Source organism: Homarus americanus, unplaced genomic scaffold, assembly GCF_018991925.1.
Source record: "Homarus americanus isolate GMGI-L3 unplaced genomic scaffold, GMGI_Hamer_2.0 scaffold74, whole genome shotgun sequence".
Lineage (NCBI taxonomy): Eukaryota > Metazoa > Arthropoda > Malacostraca > Decapoda > Nephropidae > Homarus > Homarus americanus.
In genome coordinates, this window is record NW_024716951.1 from 3,311,226 (window position 1) to 3,324,701 (window position 13,476).

General features: G+C 39.1%; 1 protein-coding gene across 1 annotated transcript; it reads right to left on the reverse strand.

The window, feature by feature from the left end:
- Window positions 1-177: 177 nt before the first annotated feature.
- On the reverse strand, window positions 178-8,595 carry LOC121858637 (eukaryotic translation initiation factor 3 subunit L-like). The gene is made up of 10 exons (XM_042355168.1): window positions 8,467-8,595; window positions 6,481-6,665; window positions 5,513-5,739; window positions 4,941-5,170; window positions 4,468-4,608; window positions 3,732-3,944; window positions 3,509-3,628; window positions 2,497-2,625; window positions 1,658-1,876; window positions 178-834 (listed from the first exon to the last, which is right to left on the reverse strand). The coding sequence occupies exons 1-10, from the start codon at window positions 8,488-8,490 to the stop codon at window positions 700-702; spliced, it is 1,623 nt and encodes a 540-aa protein (XP_042211102.1). The 5' UTR covers window positions 8,491-8,595; the 3' UTR covers window positions 178-699.
- Window positions 8,596-13,476: the final 4,881 nt, after the last annotated feature.

Genomic DNA, 13,476 nt, shown 5'->3' on the forward strand with positions numbered 1-13,476 from the left:
AAACTGATCTGGAGGTAGCTGCCCATCCAGTGCTGTCCACCACAATCCAAATTATAGAATATCAGAAAAACAGCTTCCCTGCACCCTGTTCTTTAACAACAAACACGATGAATGTGTTTTGTTTTAAAAACTTTTTACAGTATTATTTTCTCAATGGAATGATAATGAAATAATTTAAAGCATAGAAATATTATTAATATATCATTGTCATTTTTGATCATTAAAAAATATGGTATTTTTTGTCATTATTATTAAAAATGCAATTTGCCCTTCCACTAACTTTTTACTTTAGTTAACTTTCCTGGGTCCCACACTGTTTCTTGTCTAGAGGCTTTAATATCAGAAACCACTATGTATTACATTCCATGGCTCAATTTAAATTAAAAATAGTGTATTTAAAATATACAAAGTGAAATAACACAAGAGCTTTGATATATCTTTCAATTTCTTTTTACCGAAAAACATGAACATTCTTCATCCCATTACAAAAAGACCTTTTACATGTGATAAAAATGGAATAAAATAGATATTTTATAATTTCGAAACAAATTTTGGTTACACCTTTAGCACAACACATTCATTATTTGTGCATTAAATATGTAATTCTTCAACTGTTAGCATATTCAAAATTGCAACAAAAGATAAATATCCCATAAAGGTCTTCTTAGATGCAGACAGATACAGTATCTTAATTTCTTCTTAAACCTTAACTTTTGAAAGAGAACGATTGACTTCCTCCAGTTTATGGATTTGACGGATGAAGAAATCTCCATAGCGCTGGGCAACCTTGGTGTCTGCGATGTGGATCATATTTCCATCAATGAAGAAGTCAACCTGTTGATGAATGAAATATAAAATATGGTAATCTTTTTAGGATAAGGGAGCAGGTGTCGTATCTGGTGTATCATGTATATTCAGCAAAATGGACGAAATATTCTGAACTAAAATATTCGGTCGTGTGTCATGTCGGTAGCCCCCATTACCTTGTATGTGGGAAACTGTGGATATGCCAGTGACTCATTTCTTTGTATCCCTATTGTATTTACAGAAAAATCTTGATAACTCGGCATGTATAGGGCTCTAGCCTTGCAATGTATAGTACTTTATAACCTAAATATTGGGGTGCTACAGTACCCTCCCTTCCCACGTTGGTGGAGTGAGCCAGTATGCACCCGACTACAACAATAACAAACACCAGACTGACCAAGCATGGAGTGCAGTGTGGCCAAATATGCCGAGATTTTTCCAGATAATTTCATACAACTCGGCATTCCCCGAGTTATGTTATAATAAATTCCGAGACCTTTATGTGAAACTGCAAGATATCGAATGCCAAGTTAACTAGAGTTTACCGCATAATTACTATAAACTCATTTTGACGGTCACTTGTTTTATAAAACAACAAACAATGTTATTATATCAATAATTTATGGAACAATGGCAGATGATGTTTTGTGGGGGTTTGAGTGGTGTGACAGGATACATATAAGTAAACCAAATGAATGAAACATTTCACAGAGTACACGACAATGTTGTGTACATAAAGGAGGATCCCAGTAACTTGTCTCTAAAAATGGGAAAAAGACATTGAAAGCAAAAGAAGGCTTAAGGGTAATAATAAGCAAAATCTTATAAAATTTTCATCCCTCTTTCTCACCTCAGAGTCACTCTGGAAGTCTCCCTGCAGGCCAGAGGTGCCCTTAGTCCACACCATGTTGCGCATCTTGTGCTTAAAACACAGAAGTGCATTACGAAAATCGTCCTCACTCATCTCTTGGAAGGCAGCCATCTTCTCCATAGGCATAGTAGTATACAATTTCAAGTAGGATCTCATCACACTGATCTGCTGTTGCTGCTGAACTTCGTCCATGAACACCTGCAAGTACCACACACACACACATATATATATATATATCCACTACATCAATGGTCCCCAAATTTTTATAGGCTCTGGGCCACACTTATCATTGTAAACATAGTGGAGGGTGCCATGACTTAGGATCTACATTCAAGAAAAAAAAATCATATCTACAGTACTGTCCAGTTATTTGCAGTTTTACACATCTAACTGTTACCAGTTAAATACTTTTTACATTTACTCTTGGACAGGACGTGTGTATTTACCCCCGTGAGAAGGCCGATTCTCTCTCTCTGGGCCCGGTCTGGGGTAAATACACCTAACCTGTACACGACAGTTGTATCAAGTTATTACATATTTTCATGAATTTCACTTACAAAGAATCTCAAATAATTCACAATTTTCTAATAAATCCTTGTGGGGTTCATATGGTTCTGCAGGCACCACAGGTTGGGGGCCACTGCACTACATCATACTCATCTACTCACACAATACTTTATTTTTGAGGCATTACTAAAATTCACATCTGGTCATAAGCCGTGCCACTACCTTTGCCAAATTCATAAGGAAAAAAGTGCAGCTTATATTCGTCAAAATATGGTAGTTATAAACTCTGTTAAATCGAATTTGAGACTTACCTTAAGCTGTTGCTGGAAAGGTTCCTTGTGGAGATTGGCTGCTGTTGTGTCAAAAGGTGGAGGCACAGGACTCAAGAACTTAGGGCAGGCAAATGTGAAACACTGTGTGAACTCTTGAGCATCACCTCGCTGCAAATATGACATTAAACTTCAGATGAACCAAAACTACATACAATAAAAATATAAAATAAGGAATGCAAATACTTCCCCTCCAATGGAACTTCTTATTGAATGCTATAGACTGTTAGACTCAAATACAAAACAGTGATATCTGTACCTTTCATGAAACAACGACATAAATCATAAAAGGTTTTAACATTTGCAGAGGATGAGTTTGGGTACACTGATAGATTGTGAGATGAAGTGTAATAAAGGCTTTTGGTTAGTGATTGGCCCATTGAAGAAACACAGTAAAGTAAGATCTCTATGATACTTGTGGGTGAGGGTTATGAGGTACTGAGATTGGTTGAGAGCTTCAGTTCCTGTCTCAAAAACTTACTAGCTCTTTTAATGCAATCACACTGCTAATGGATACTATTAGAGGATTAAGGTGAAGCCTGGTGAGAAATGTTTGTTTTACAGCAAGGGCAGTGTTCAAGGGAATAATGTAATCCACCTCTGATCATCGTACCTATAGCAAATGGGATATGTCATTGGAATTGTGTGTGCTTATGGAAACTACTGCATGTTCATCGATGGCCTGTGATCAAAAGATTAATCTTTCAGTTTCTTTGATTCAGTTTATCTAAATTTATGGTCTTTGTAAGACTAGCAATGATGTGTATTTAATTATATGGTCCATCTACTGAAGCCTTTTAATAAAACTGTGTTGTATGTGAACGTGGTTGCCCGACGGGCATTACACGATGACTAGATAGTTGTAGACAGGCTGTTGGATGATGTTTTTTACCTACAGTATAGTACAGTATTTTACTGACTTAACATATCTGAGCCATCACCTCATCCAATAACTTACAGTAAAGTATATAACTCAATGTGTAACAATACCTACCGACATGCGAGCCATTTTCTCAGCAAGAGCTTTCTCCCTCAGGGAAGACTGAACTGCCTCATCAATCCTCTGTGGGTGAAGCACCATGCAGATGGACAGAAGTGTGTACATCTGTTCAGTCTGTCAAAGAGATAAAAGTAGTCAGACTCTTCTTCCAGTCATCTGGTGTGGACATAAAAAGGCAGTTCTCATAATATATAAAACAGCTACAGAAAGCTCCTACCTGTTTATTGATTTGGTCATTCTGGTAGTTCCTGGTCTGGAACATGGCTTTTGTACGTTGGATATACACCAGAATGTTGGAGAACGTGCGGATAGCATCAGCGTAACGTCGCATCATCATGTACGCAAACCCAACGTAATAATAGGTTGTGATCTGGCAGGCTGGCACACGTGAGTACATGGACTTCTTATTTAATTCAATGTTTTCCAGAACCTGAAAGAAGAAATACCTCAGAATCCTTTTAGAAACACCAGATAATATCTTGCCTTCTCCTCAGTTGATGTTAAGTCTTTAAAATGCCTCAAGTCATTTTCTTAATTAAAAATTAAGGATTACAATAGGAAATAACATTTTGTAGCTGCAGGCTACTGTGAATGACCACCTTAGATCCAACATGTTCAACTTCACAAAGCAATTGATCCATTGTCATAGGACAATATAATTCACCAATTAGACAGATCAATTGGGCCAAAAATAGACTTGAATCCCTCCAACTCGTTAAATTATGGTGTGCGAATTCAGATATTTTATCGAGTTAGTGAGGGTTTTCTTCAACAACCCAGGTGAGTAATTCAGACAGTTTAAAAAACACAAACGAATTATTTTTGTTGAAATCCAGGGGTTTATTTATTCACAATATGACTACTACTTATACATTTTCCAAAATACACTTTTGTTTTAGAAAACTAACACACAAAAACATTAATTTGAACAGAAAGCTGGAGTACACCATTACCTTGATAGCTTGATAGTAGTCACCAAGGAGTGAGTGAAGCCGCAGAAGTCCAATTAAAGAGAAGTAGCCCAACATCTTGTACAGTGGATGGCGACCAAACTCTCCCGCCACACTGTCAGGATCTCCGCCACTTGTGTAGACCTGTCAACATAACAAACAAAAGCAAATGACTGACTATTATACTACAGGGTCGCTGGAATAACGAAGAGAGACAGACTTACACCTTATAGACCATCACTCAAACTACTGTGGCATCCTTATGAAACACTCGAAATGAAGCTCTCCCACTACTCATTTCCTGTACTGTAATGTATACCGAATGTCCTCACTGTAAATCAACTTCACTCTAAGTATGTCCCCTTACCCTCTCGTCTCTTTGGTCTTCCCCTTTCCTTCCTGCCACCTACCTTATATTTATGTTATGAACTGTAATCTAACTTGAACAAATAACTTTACATGAATTAAATGCTCACCTCAAGTTGCCTGTTGATGTTTGATTTATCAACAAGGCAGTGCAGGACATTGAGTACTGAGTGAACATTCCAAATCTTGGGGGATTCCTTCAGCATCTCAATCTCTGGCTCACTCTTCTTGCCAAGTTTGGATCTAAACTGAGAGAATGACTGGAACTGGTAAATGAACTCATCAATGATCTCCCACAGCCACTGGTTGGGCAATTCCATGGGCACAGGAGTCTCAGCACCTGCCAAGTAAATAAAACAATTACGTACAAATTTCTGGAACAATTATATCATTAAACAGTATAATCCAAAGTTGCATTCTTAAACACCTCAACGACAGTAAATATGAAAACTGTAAAATATTTGTGCCTGTGGTGGAAATGTTCAAAGGTTCCAAAATATTATCTTCAAATTGGCAGCTAGAAATTTGTGATGCTAGTATTCCAAGATGGCTGCTCATGTAATTCTGAAATGTTGTCAGTCATTGTACAAAACAAATATTTCAGCCCCCCAAAATTAAAAAGGTCTAGAATATGTGAACTGGTAACACACCAACACTAGACAAGAGCACAAGAACCCCTTACTGAGGATGTAGTTGAAGAGATTACAGTAGTTGTAGTAGGACTCAAAACGCTGAGGTATTGTGGGTCCTCCCTGTACTCTGGCATATATATGACGATAGTACAACTCTCTGTAGAGTATCAGGAATATGTCATCCCGGCCATCTTGTTCTACTAACTTGTTGCCATACAAATCCTCCACTTCAGGCCAGGACTGAGTCTTGTAGTACTCCTCAGTTAAACGGTTGAAGCTGAAACAAAATTAGGTTTGAGGAGGTGTTGTAAGAGTCTTATCCCTTCAAAATTAAATACTAAAAAAACCCAGTGTGTCCTTGTACTTGTTCCTGTAAACAACAATATACTGAATAACACTAATATATGACGTTAATCATGGAGGGGAACTGCTGGTCATTCTCGTGTGTGATGTTTGAACATTACAACACACTCTTTATTATACTACAAATAATCACACAGCATGGGTATAGCAGTGATAGATGCCTGACAGGTTAAGGAGTAAAACACACATGCTCTCACTAAACACATCCAAACAAGCTGTCATCATCCGCCCCACCTCACTGTGTATAATTTATATCAAGGACTGTGTATTTAAAAATGTTTAAGGTACCATTTAAAAATAAAGTAGTTTACAGCATCTGACAGTGTGGAGTTGGGTAGGAAGAGTTGAGTCTCGTGATCTAATTCTAAAGTTTACCAATGAATGATTTAAGTGAAGTAAACTATAAGAGGGTCTGCCCCAGTGTACCTGGTGACTTGCTGGGTCAGTGGCAATTTACATTCCCTACACTGATTCTAAATGGACAGTGTCCCTGGTTTAGAGTGTATATAGCTCTCTACACAAGACAGGTTCTGTTAAGGTGTTTTTTGAAGCAGGTTATCCCATAGGTCAGCTGATGAATGGCCAATAAGCAAAAAAAAAAATTGTTAGATTAATTTATGTTACAAAAGGTAAAGATGGAACTAAAATAACTTACTCCATGTAAAGAGAAGGAATATCATAGATGTTCTCATCACGCATGGCATCTCTAAAATAAGTGACATATTTTTTCACTTCCTCAGGGATGGAATAGGTTGGATAGTGGCTACGATCTCCAAACTCTCCTTCTCCCCTCACTGTGTAGTGGTAATTCTCCGAGTCTTCTATTGCATAACTGTCATACTGCAAATAATAAATCAACATACAGTATAAAGAACAATATACTAAAACTATTGGTGCATTGTTCATCATTATTTAGCTGAACATATAGCAACACTACAGATAACATCATTTTAAATTTTTACTTTATTCAACCTGAGTTTTACAATTACAACATGATTTCATCCAAGTTTTATCAATACCTGTAATGTATATCCAAAGTTATGTTGAATTTTATCATCATAATTGAACCGAAGACAAGTTAACTTCAGGTACAGTGACCCACTTTAAGACAACCTGTTGCTACTGTATGGTATTTACCAACATATCTGGACTTTACCTGTGTGTAATAACTTATCATGATGAGTAGCACTCCTTCATTAATATAGAAGTAACGATCAAATAATTTTATTTAAAATGTTCAACATATTAAAAGTGAGAGTGGGTCCCATGGGCAAGACTGACCCTTAACCCTCTGGTACTCCAGCAAATAGTCTCAACCCCTCACAATTTTTTGACACAAGTTGCGTTGGTAACAGCAAAGGATTTTCCATTTTAGTAAACATTGGGTAGAGCGATCCAGACTCAAATTGCACCCTTAGAGATACAATGCCAGTCCATGAGGCTAGTGGGAGGAACTTAGGTGGTTGATAAAGCCAGTCCACTGTTCCAGTATTTTTGCTTATGGAAGGAGTGCTATCAGTGTGAGATAAGGGCGAGAGGGAAGGCTGTACCAACATGAGAGTGCTGGACGGTGAAGATACAGCACACTGTATACTAAGCCTTTGGTACACAAGGAGACAGTGTGGCCGGTACTGCAGTAATTTCCCCAAGTTGTATACTTAGGTACTGTACCCATTTACAGCTGGGTGAATCACAGACTGATGGAATAGGAGGCGAGCGCTGTATCCACCCGGTGGGAAATTTCCCTCTCGGTCTGGGAATTACCGTACTTGGCGCTCATTTCAAATACAGGTATCCTTTGCTCTATGAATAGGTTAGGTTCCTGAAAAACTATTTGTTAAGTAAATTATTTTATAGCAAATAGAAGAACATCATTGGGAAAAATAGGGTTTGATTTCCCAATGACAAGAACACCCCAATATTGTACCCGCCAAAAACACAAAATATCACGAACAAAAGAACCTGCCTAACTAATGATAAATAGTACACACCTACAGCACATGTCTAACTTAACCTAACCAGAGAAACCAGAAAAACCTAACCTAACCCTAGTTTTCTGATTTTATACTCACGCAGTCTGGGTAAAATGCGCCAAAAGGGTCATAAATGAAAATTTTCTTGTTTTTGTCTGAACTAATAATTAGAAACCACATTGGTATTATTTTCGTTTCAGTCATCCAACGAATTTTAGGATTTTAAGATTCCACCATCCGAGAGAGGTTAGGTTAGGTTAGGTTAGGTTAGGTTAGGTTAGGTTGAAATTATGTTTTCCGATGGTCTTTCATGTCTTTTGAATAATTATGACCTACTTCCAAATAGGTGGATGACCAAAACGATAATTTTACCACAACAATATCTTAGTATGTCCTCTACCTAACCTAACCAAAGGCCAAACTCTAACAACTTCACCTATTTTACTATTACAGGAACTTAATCATGGTGCTTATATAGTTGCAATCATTCCATATAATAACAATGCATTAAAATAGGCATACCTCCCCCCCCCTACACCGGTGATGTTTATTTTAACCAGAGGGGCAACATGCTAGAGGGAGATGAACAGTTTGTTAGTATTACGAGCCCCATCAATCACCTGGTAGTTACTAAACCAACCAGTGACACATATAGTTACTCATCTTACCTCATCCACAAACTCGTTATACATCTTGGTTGGTTTTTAGCCACGAAATATTGGACACAGATATAGATCACCAGTACACGGTGTTGACGTCCAACGAGTGAGGACAGAAACTTGTTGCTGATTGGTGGAATGAACCGCCACGGAGTATGAACCTCACAGCTGATTGGCTACAAGAGTGTAATGTACAAAACCTTCCACGGACAAGAGGAAGATATTAAAGCATTATATTAAAATGTGATATCAATCAAGCAAGACTATTTTTAACTTAAAAAAATTTATGCAACAACCATTCTATTCGATTTTTTAAATATAGTATCATTAAAAACTATAAGAGAGCAAAGTCAAGTCCCCGATAAACAACCACACAACCCAAAGTAAACCGGTGTCGTAAGTGATAACTATGAAATGTTTATAGAAAACATAAAGTTAAAATGATGCCTCAGGACTGACAATATTATCATTTAGTTTGTTAACTGCATTAACAAATAATTACGCACGAAGTTTTCACATTGTTCGTGGTAGTTTTCTAACAGCACGTAATCTGTGCATCATCACAGAAAATGATGTAAATAGTATGAGTAACTAATTTATTTTATAATTTTCAATTATGCGTTGATCGTGTGACATCAAACCAAAATAGGAAACAATAAATGACATAAAACAATATCAAATATACATATCTGTATATATTTTCTCCATTATACTGTAAATACTTTCTTCAAAAGCACTATGGCGTGAAACAGGGTTTTCTGGTGTATTTCCCTGTGTTTTGTGGGATTCAAACCTTCATTTACAGGTCATGTGCTAAAACGAATATTAACCCAGCACTAAATGGGGTTATATAACTTAATTTCCACAAAAAACTTGCATATTAATATTAACTTACCTTTTTTATCTTTGGGAGAACGATGGAGTTTCATATGGTTGTATTTCCTCTTGTCTTTCACTCACATGACACAGTGATGGCTACTTGTCTTGGGAACTATTTTTCTACACATTTGACAGATTGAACATTACACTCTACACTGATATGTGGGAGTAATAGTTCTTTCTTGTATATACCTTGAGTAATACAGTCCAGTAAATGATTCCGTTACTATAGGGGGACTCTGGAGGGAACATTCCAATAGACGAACGTGTTTACCCCTGAATTTAGCGACGTATAAAACACATTGAGTCCATTGTTCCTTACATTATATTGCGCGATAACACCAGATTATCCAATACAAACAATTTATATATACTCAGTAGGTTATTGACGTAAGGGATCACAACCTCCTCATCTTAACATCCTTAAACATCACAACCTCCTAAAATATATGACGATAAAACAATAAAAGAAATAATATACAAATTACTCACTTCTGGCCATGACCCGCCCGCCCGCCCCTTGAAAAATTTGACCTTTGAAAATAATGAAGAGAAAATAGAACTTTAAGATGAGGTAATATTGATTTAATAACACTAAGAGCTCGTTAACCCGTGGGGACGAAAAAAGGGGGAGTGAATTAGCCCCCAGGGACCAATTATCCACAAGTTTTACCACTAAGAGAGAGAGAGAGAGAGAGAGAGAGAGAGAGAGAGAGAGAGAGAGTCCATCAAGTGTGAGATACTGTACCATAACATTACGTCAACATTACCAACACGGCGGCTCATTAACTCCGCTAATTACTCAACAAACACTCGTTAACAGGTAGATGGGCGCTGTCACGTTAGTTCCCCACTCAACCATTAACTGAACGTGGAGCTTAATGAAAGACTAGCGAAGATAAATAGCGTTTAATGATTTTTTTTCTCTCTCTCTTTCGTTTTTTAACCTATTCTCTCGTTGACTCGGGAGAACTGATCTGAAATGCTAATACAGGATTGGCTTTCCACCTGTATGGTTCCATTTACTGTGGGTCTATTGTTCCTCTGTTGTGTCGATCTGGCAGGTGTTCTGTCATGTATATATTAAGTCAGGTGTGTTAGCAGGTATTAGCAGGTGTTACAGGTGTGCTCGTCTGATATTTCATGGATCCGTACACCTCCCTACGATAGTACATAGACTCGTACACCCTCCTGTCAATCGTCTGAACTGGACTCGTGAACTTGTGAATCCGAGACATCACACATTGTTGGGTTCATAGATGGTGGAATGGGTCGATGTCTCGGATTCAGAGGTTCACGAGGCTCCGGGTTCATGGATGGGAGAGATGACTGACAGAATATGTTGGTGTTTTTCTTTCCCTCTCTTTCCCACTTTCTCTCTCTCTCTCTCACCTCACAGCTCTTATCGTCTTCTTGTGGTCCATATTTAATGAGCCATAAATCATTCTTCTCACCAGAACACACACACACACACACACACACACACACACACACACACCTCCTCCCCCCCCCCGCGATCGTATTGATTCACGAGCTCATTAAAATCTCTAATATTCTGGGAAGTTTAGAAATAATGAAGATAATTATACTATATTTTAATGACTCCTAACCTCAGAAAAGTCAGTCTTGTGGTTTTTTTTTTAATCTACCGTAAAATAAAGAACTTTGTTTGTCTCAGGTAGCGTAATATATATAATGGTTACTGAGAAGATATTTTACCTGTTCGTGTGTGTGTGTGTGAAGGGGAAAATTCATATTATGAGCGTTAGGTGTATGTATGTATGTATGTATGAATGTATGTATGTATGTATGTATGTATGTATGTATGTATAAGTGACCACTATTACATGTGATGGTCGACTCTATTTACTATTATTTACTACTTATTATGTAAGGCCATCCAATTCAACTATCCACCTCTTCAACCACCCAGCTCAACCATCCAATTCCACCATTCATCTCAACTATCCAACCATCCAACTCAACCGTCCAACTCAACCATCCAACTCAATCATCCATCTCAACCATCCAACTCAACCATCCATCTCAACCATCCAACTCAACCATCCATCTCAACCATCCAGGCCAACCATCCAGGCCAACCATCCAGGCCAACCATCCAACTCAACCATCCATCTCAACCATCCAGGCCAACCATCCAGGTCAACCATCCATCTCTGCCATTCAATATCTGGGTCAGGAGTCAAGTGTCGCGACAGAATGATGCCAGGCGTCACGTTTTCGACACTTGTTAAGACAAAGTGTGGTAGTGACTGGCTTCGTCGACTGTGGGGGAGTGAGAGGGGTGTGTGTGAGGGGTGTGTGGGGTGTTTGAGAGGGGTGTGTGAGAGGGGTGTGTGTGAGGGGTGTGTGAGAGAGGTGTTTGAGAGAGGTATTTGAGAGGGGTGTGTGAGAGGGGTGTGTGGGATGGGTGTGTTTGAGAGGGAGAGTGAGAGGGGTGTGTGGGTGAAAGGACTCAATAAACACAACACAACAACACAACACAACAAAATTCTCTCGGTACATTAGGCCGCAAACAATTAAGAAAAAAACTATGACAATCGATTCTAACTCAATTGGCGACTCCATTAGTAAGCGGCACAATTCCTAAACTATTTCCCGACGAATTTTCCCATTTTCCTACGATTACCACCATTTCCCGACGAATTTTACTCTTTCACGAATTATAGCAATTGTTTACGAAATTTACCATTGTTCTACGAATTTAAGTATATTATTTTAACGAATTCCGTTTTACTTTCACGGATTTTACCATTATTCCACGAAATCGGTGTACGAGGGGAACATTGCTGAAACCAAATACATTCTCCCAAAACACTGGAGGAAGGAAATGATGACAACAGTAATAAAAATAACAACAATAACACCACTAATAACACTAATAATAACACCAATAAATCCATCTCCTATTGTACGGTCTTGTGTTATAGACGCGACACTGACGATTATTCTTGATCCCACAGCAGTGAATTCCAGATCACGAAACAGACCTCGATGCTGAATGAATCCGTTTCTAAAAATACCATATCTCTTATGTAAGATCAACCAGGGGGTGTGGTGGAGAAGAGAGGAGGAGGAGAGAGGGAGAAGGAAAGGGAGAAAGAGAGAGAGGGAGGAAAAGTGAAAGGGGGAGATGAAAAGGAAGGGAAGGGGAGGTGGAGAAGGGTAGGGAGAGATGGAAATGGAAAGAGGACGAGGGAAAGGAATGTAGAGGGGAGAGGAAGAGGGAAGAGAGAAGACGGATGAGAAAAGAGACAGGGAGAGGGAAAGGGAGAGAAGGGAGAGAAGGGAGATAATCCTTTAGACTGCTGCAGCTCTCTCAATTTCGATCACTAACGGTAGGAACTCAGTGAGGTGTTCTTGTACCAGGAATACGGATTTATTGTGTTGAGTCGAGGATTTTAAATGAATAAATAACGTCAGGGATTTTTAGGACTTTGTAATGAGAAGGTTCGATGATATGATGTATACAAGCCCACTCTCTTCCCTCTCCCCTTTCCACTCCCCAAGGACCTCCCTCCTTCCCCTACTCCCCCGGGCACCCCCTCCTTCTACTCCCCCGGGCACCCCCCCCTCCACCTCTACTCCCCCGGGCACCCTCCTCGGAAGAAAAAATAGAGACATCCAAAACAAATTCGAATCGCATGAGGGTATTGGTGGGCTGTGCTTGATCATAACCCGGAGCTGAACCACACACACACACACACCACACACACACACACACACACACACACACACACACACACACACACACACACACACACACATGGGAAGCTTTTGTACGGACGTAGAGGAAGAGAATAGGAGGGGAGGGGGGGGAGGGAGGGAGAGGGGAGGGAGGGGGGAAGAGGGAAGAAGGAGGGGGGGAGGGAGGGGAGGCAGGAAGGAAAGGCGATAACGAGGGAAATATAGGGAGTAGGGTGGATAGAAGAGGGAATAGGGAGGGAAGAAAGAGCAATAAGGTGGGAAGGAGAGGATTACTCCCCTCTTTTCCTCCCTCTCCACAGCCCACTCCTGTTACCTAAGGCGGAGTAATACCAACAGTAGGAAAAAATAAAAGAAGGTCAATATTTTCCCGCCTAATCTCTACAAACTATTATTTTTTTACGGGGAAAATAA

Excerpts from the sequence above, each read along its gene's own strand:
- LOC121858637 (XM_042355168.1), bottom strand. The coding sequence starts at position 8,490 with ATGTATAACGAGTTTGTGGATGAG. Across the intron at positions 1,877-2,496 it reads CTTTCCAGCAACAGCTTAAG|GTGTTCATGGACGAAGTTCA; the intron begins GTAAGTCTCAAA and ends TGGTACTTGCAG. Across the intron at positions 835-1,657 it reads ACTTCCAGAGTGACTCTGAG|GTTGACTTCTTCATTGATGG; the intron begins GTGAGAAAGAGG and ends ATTCATCAACAG.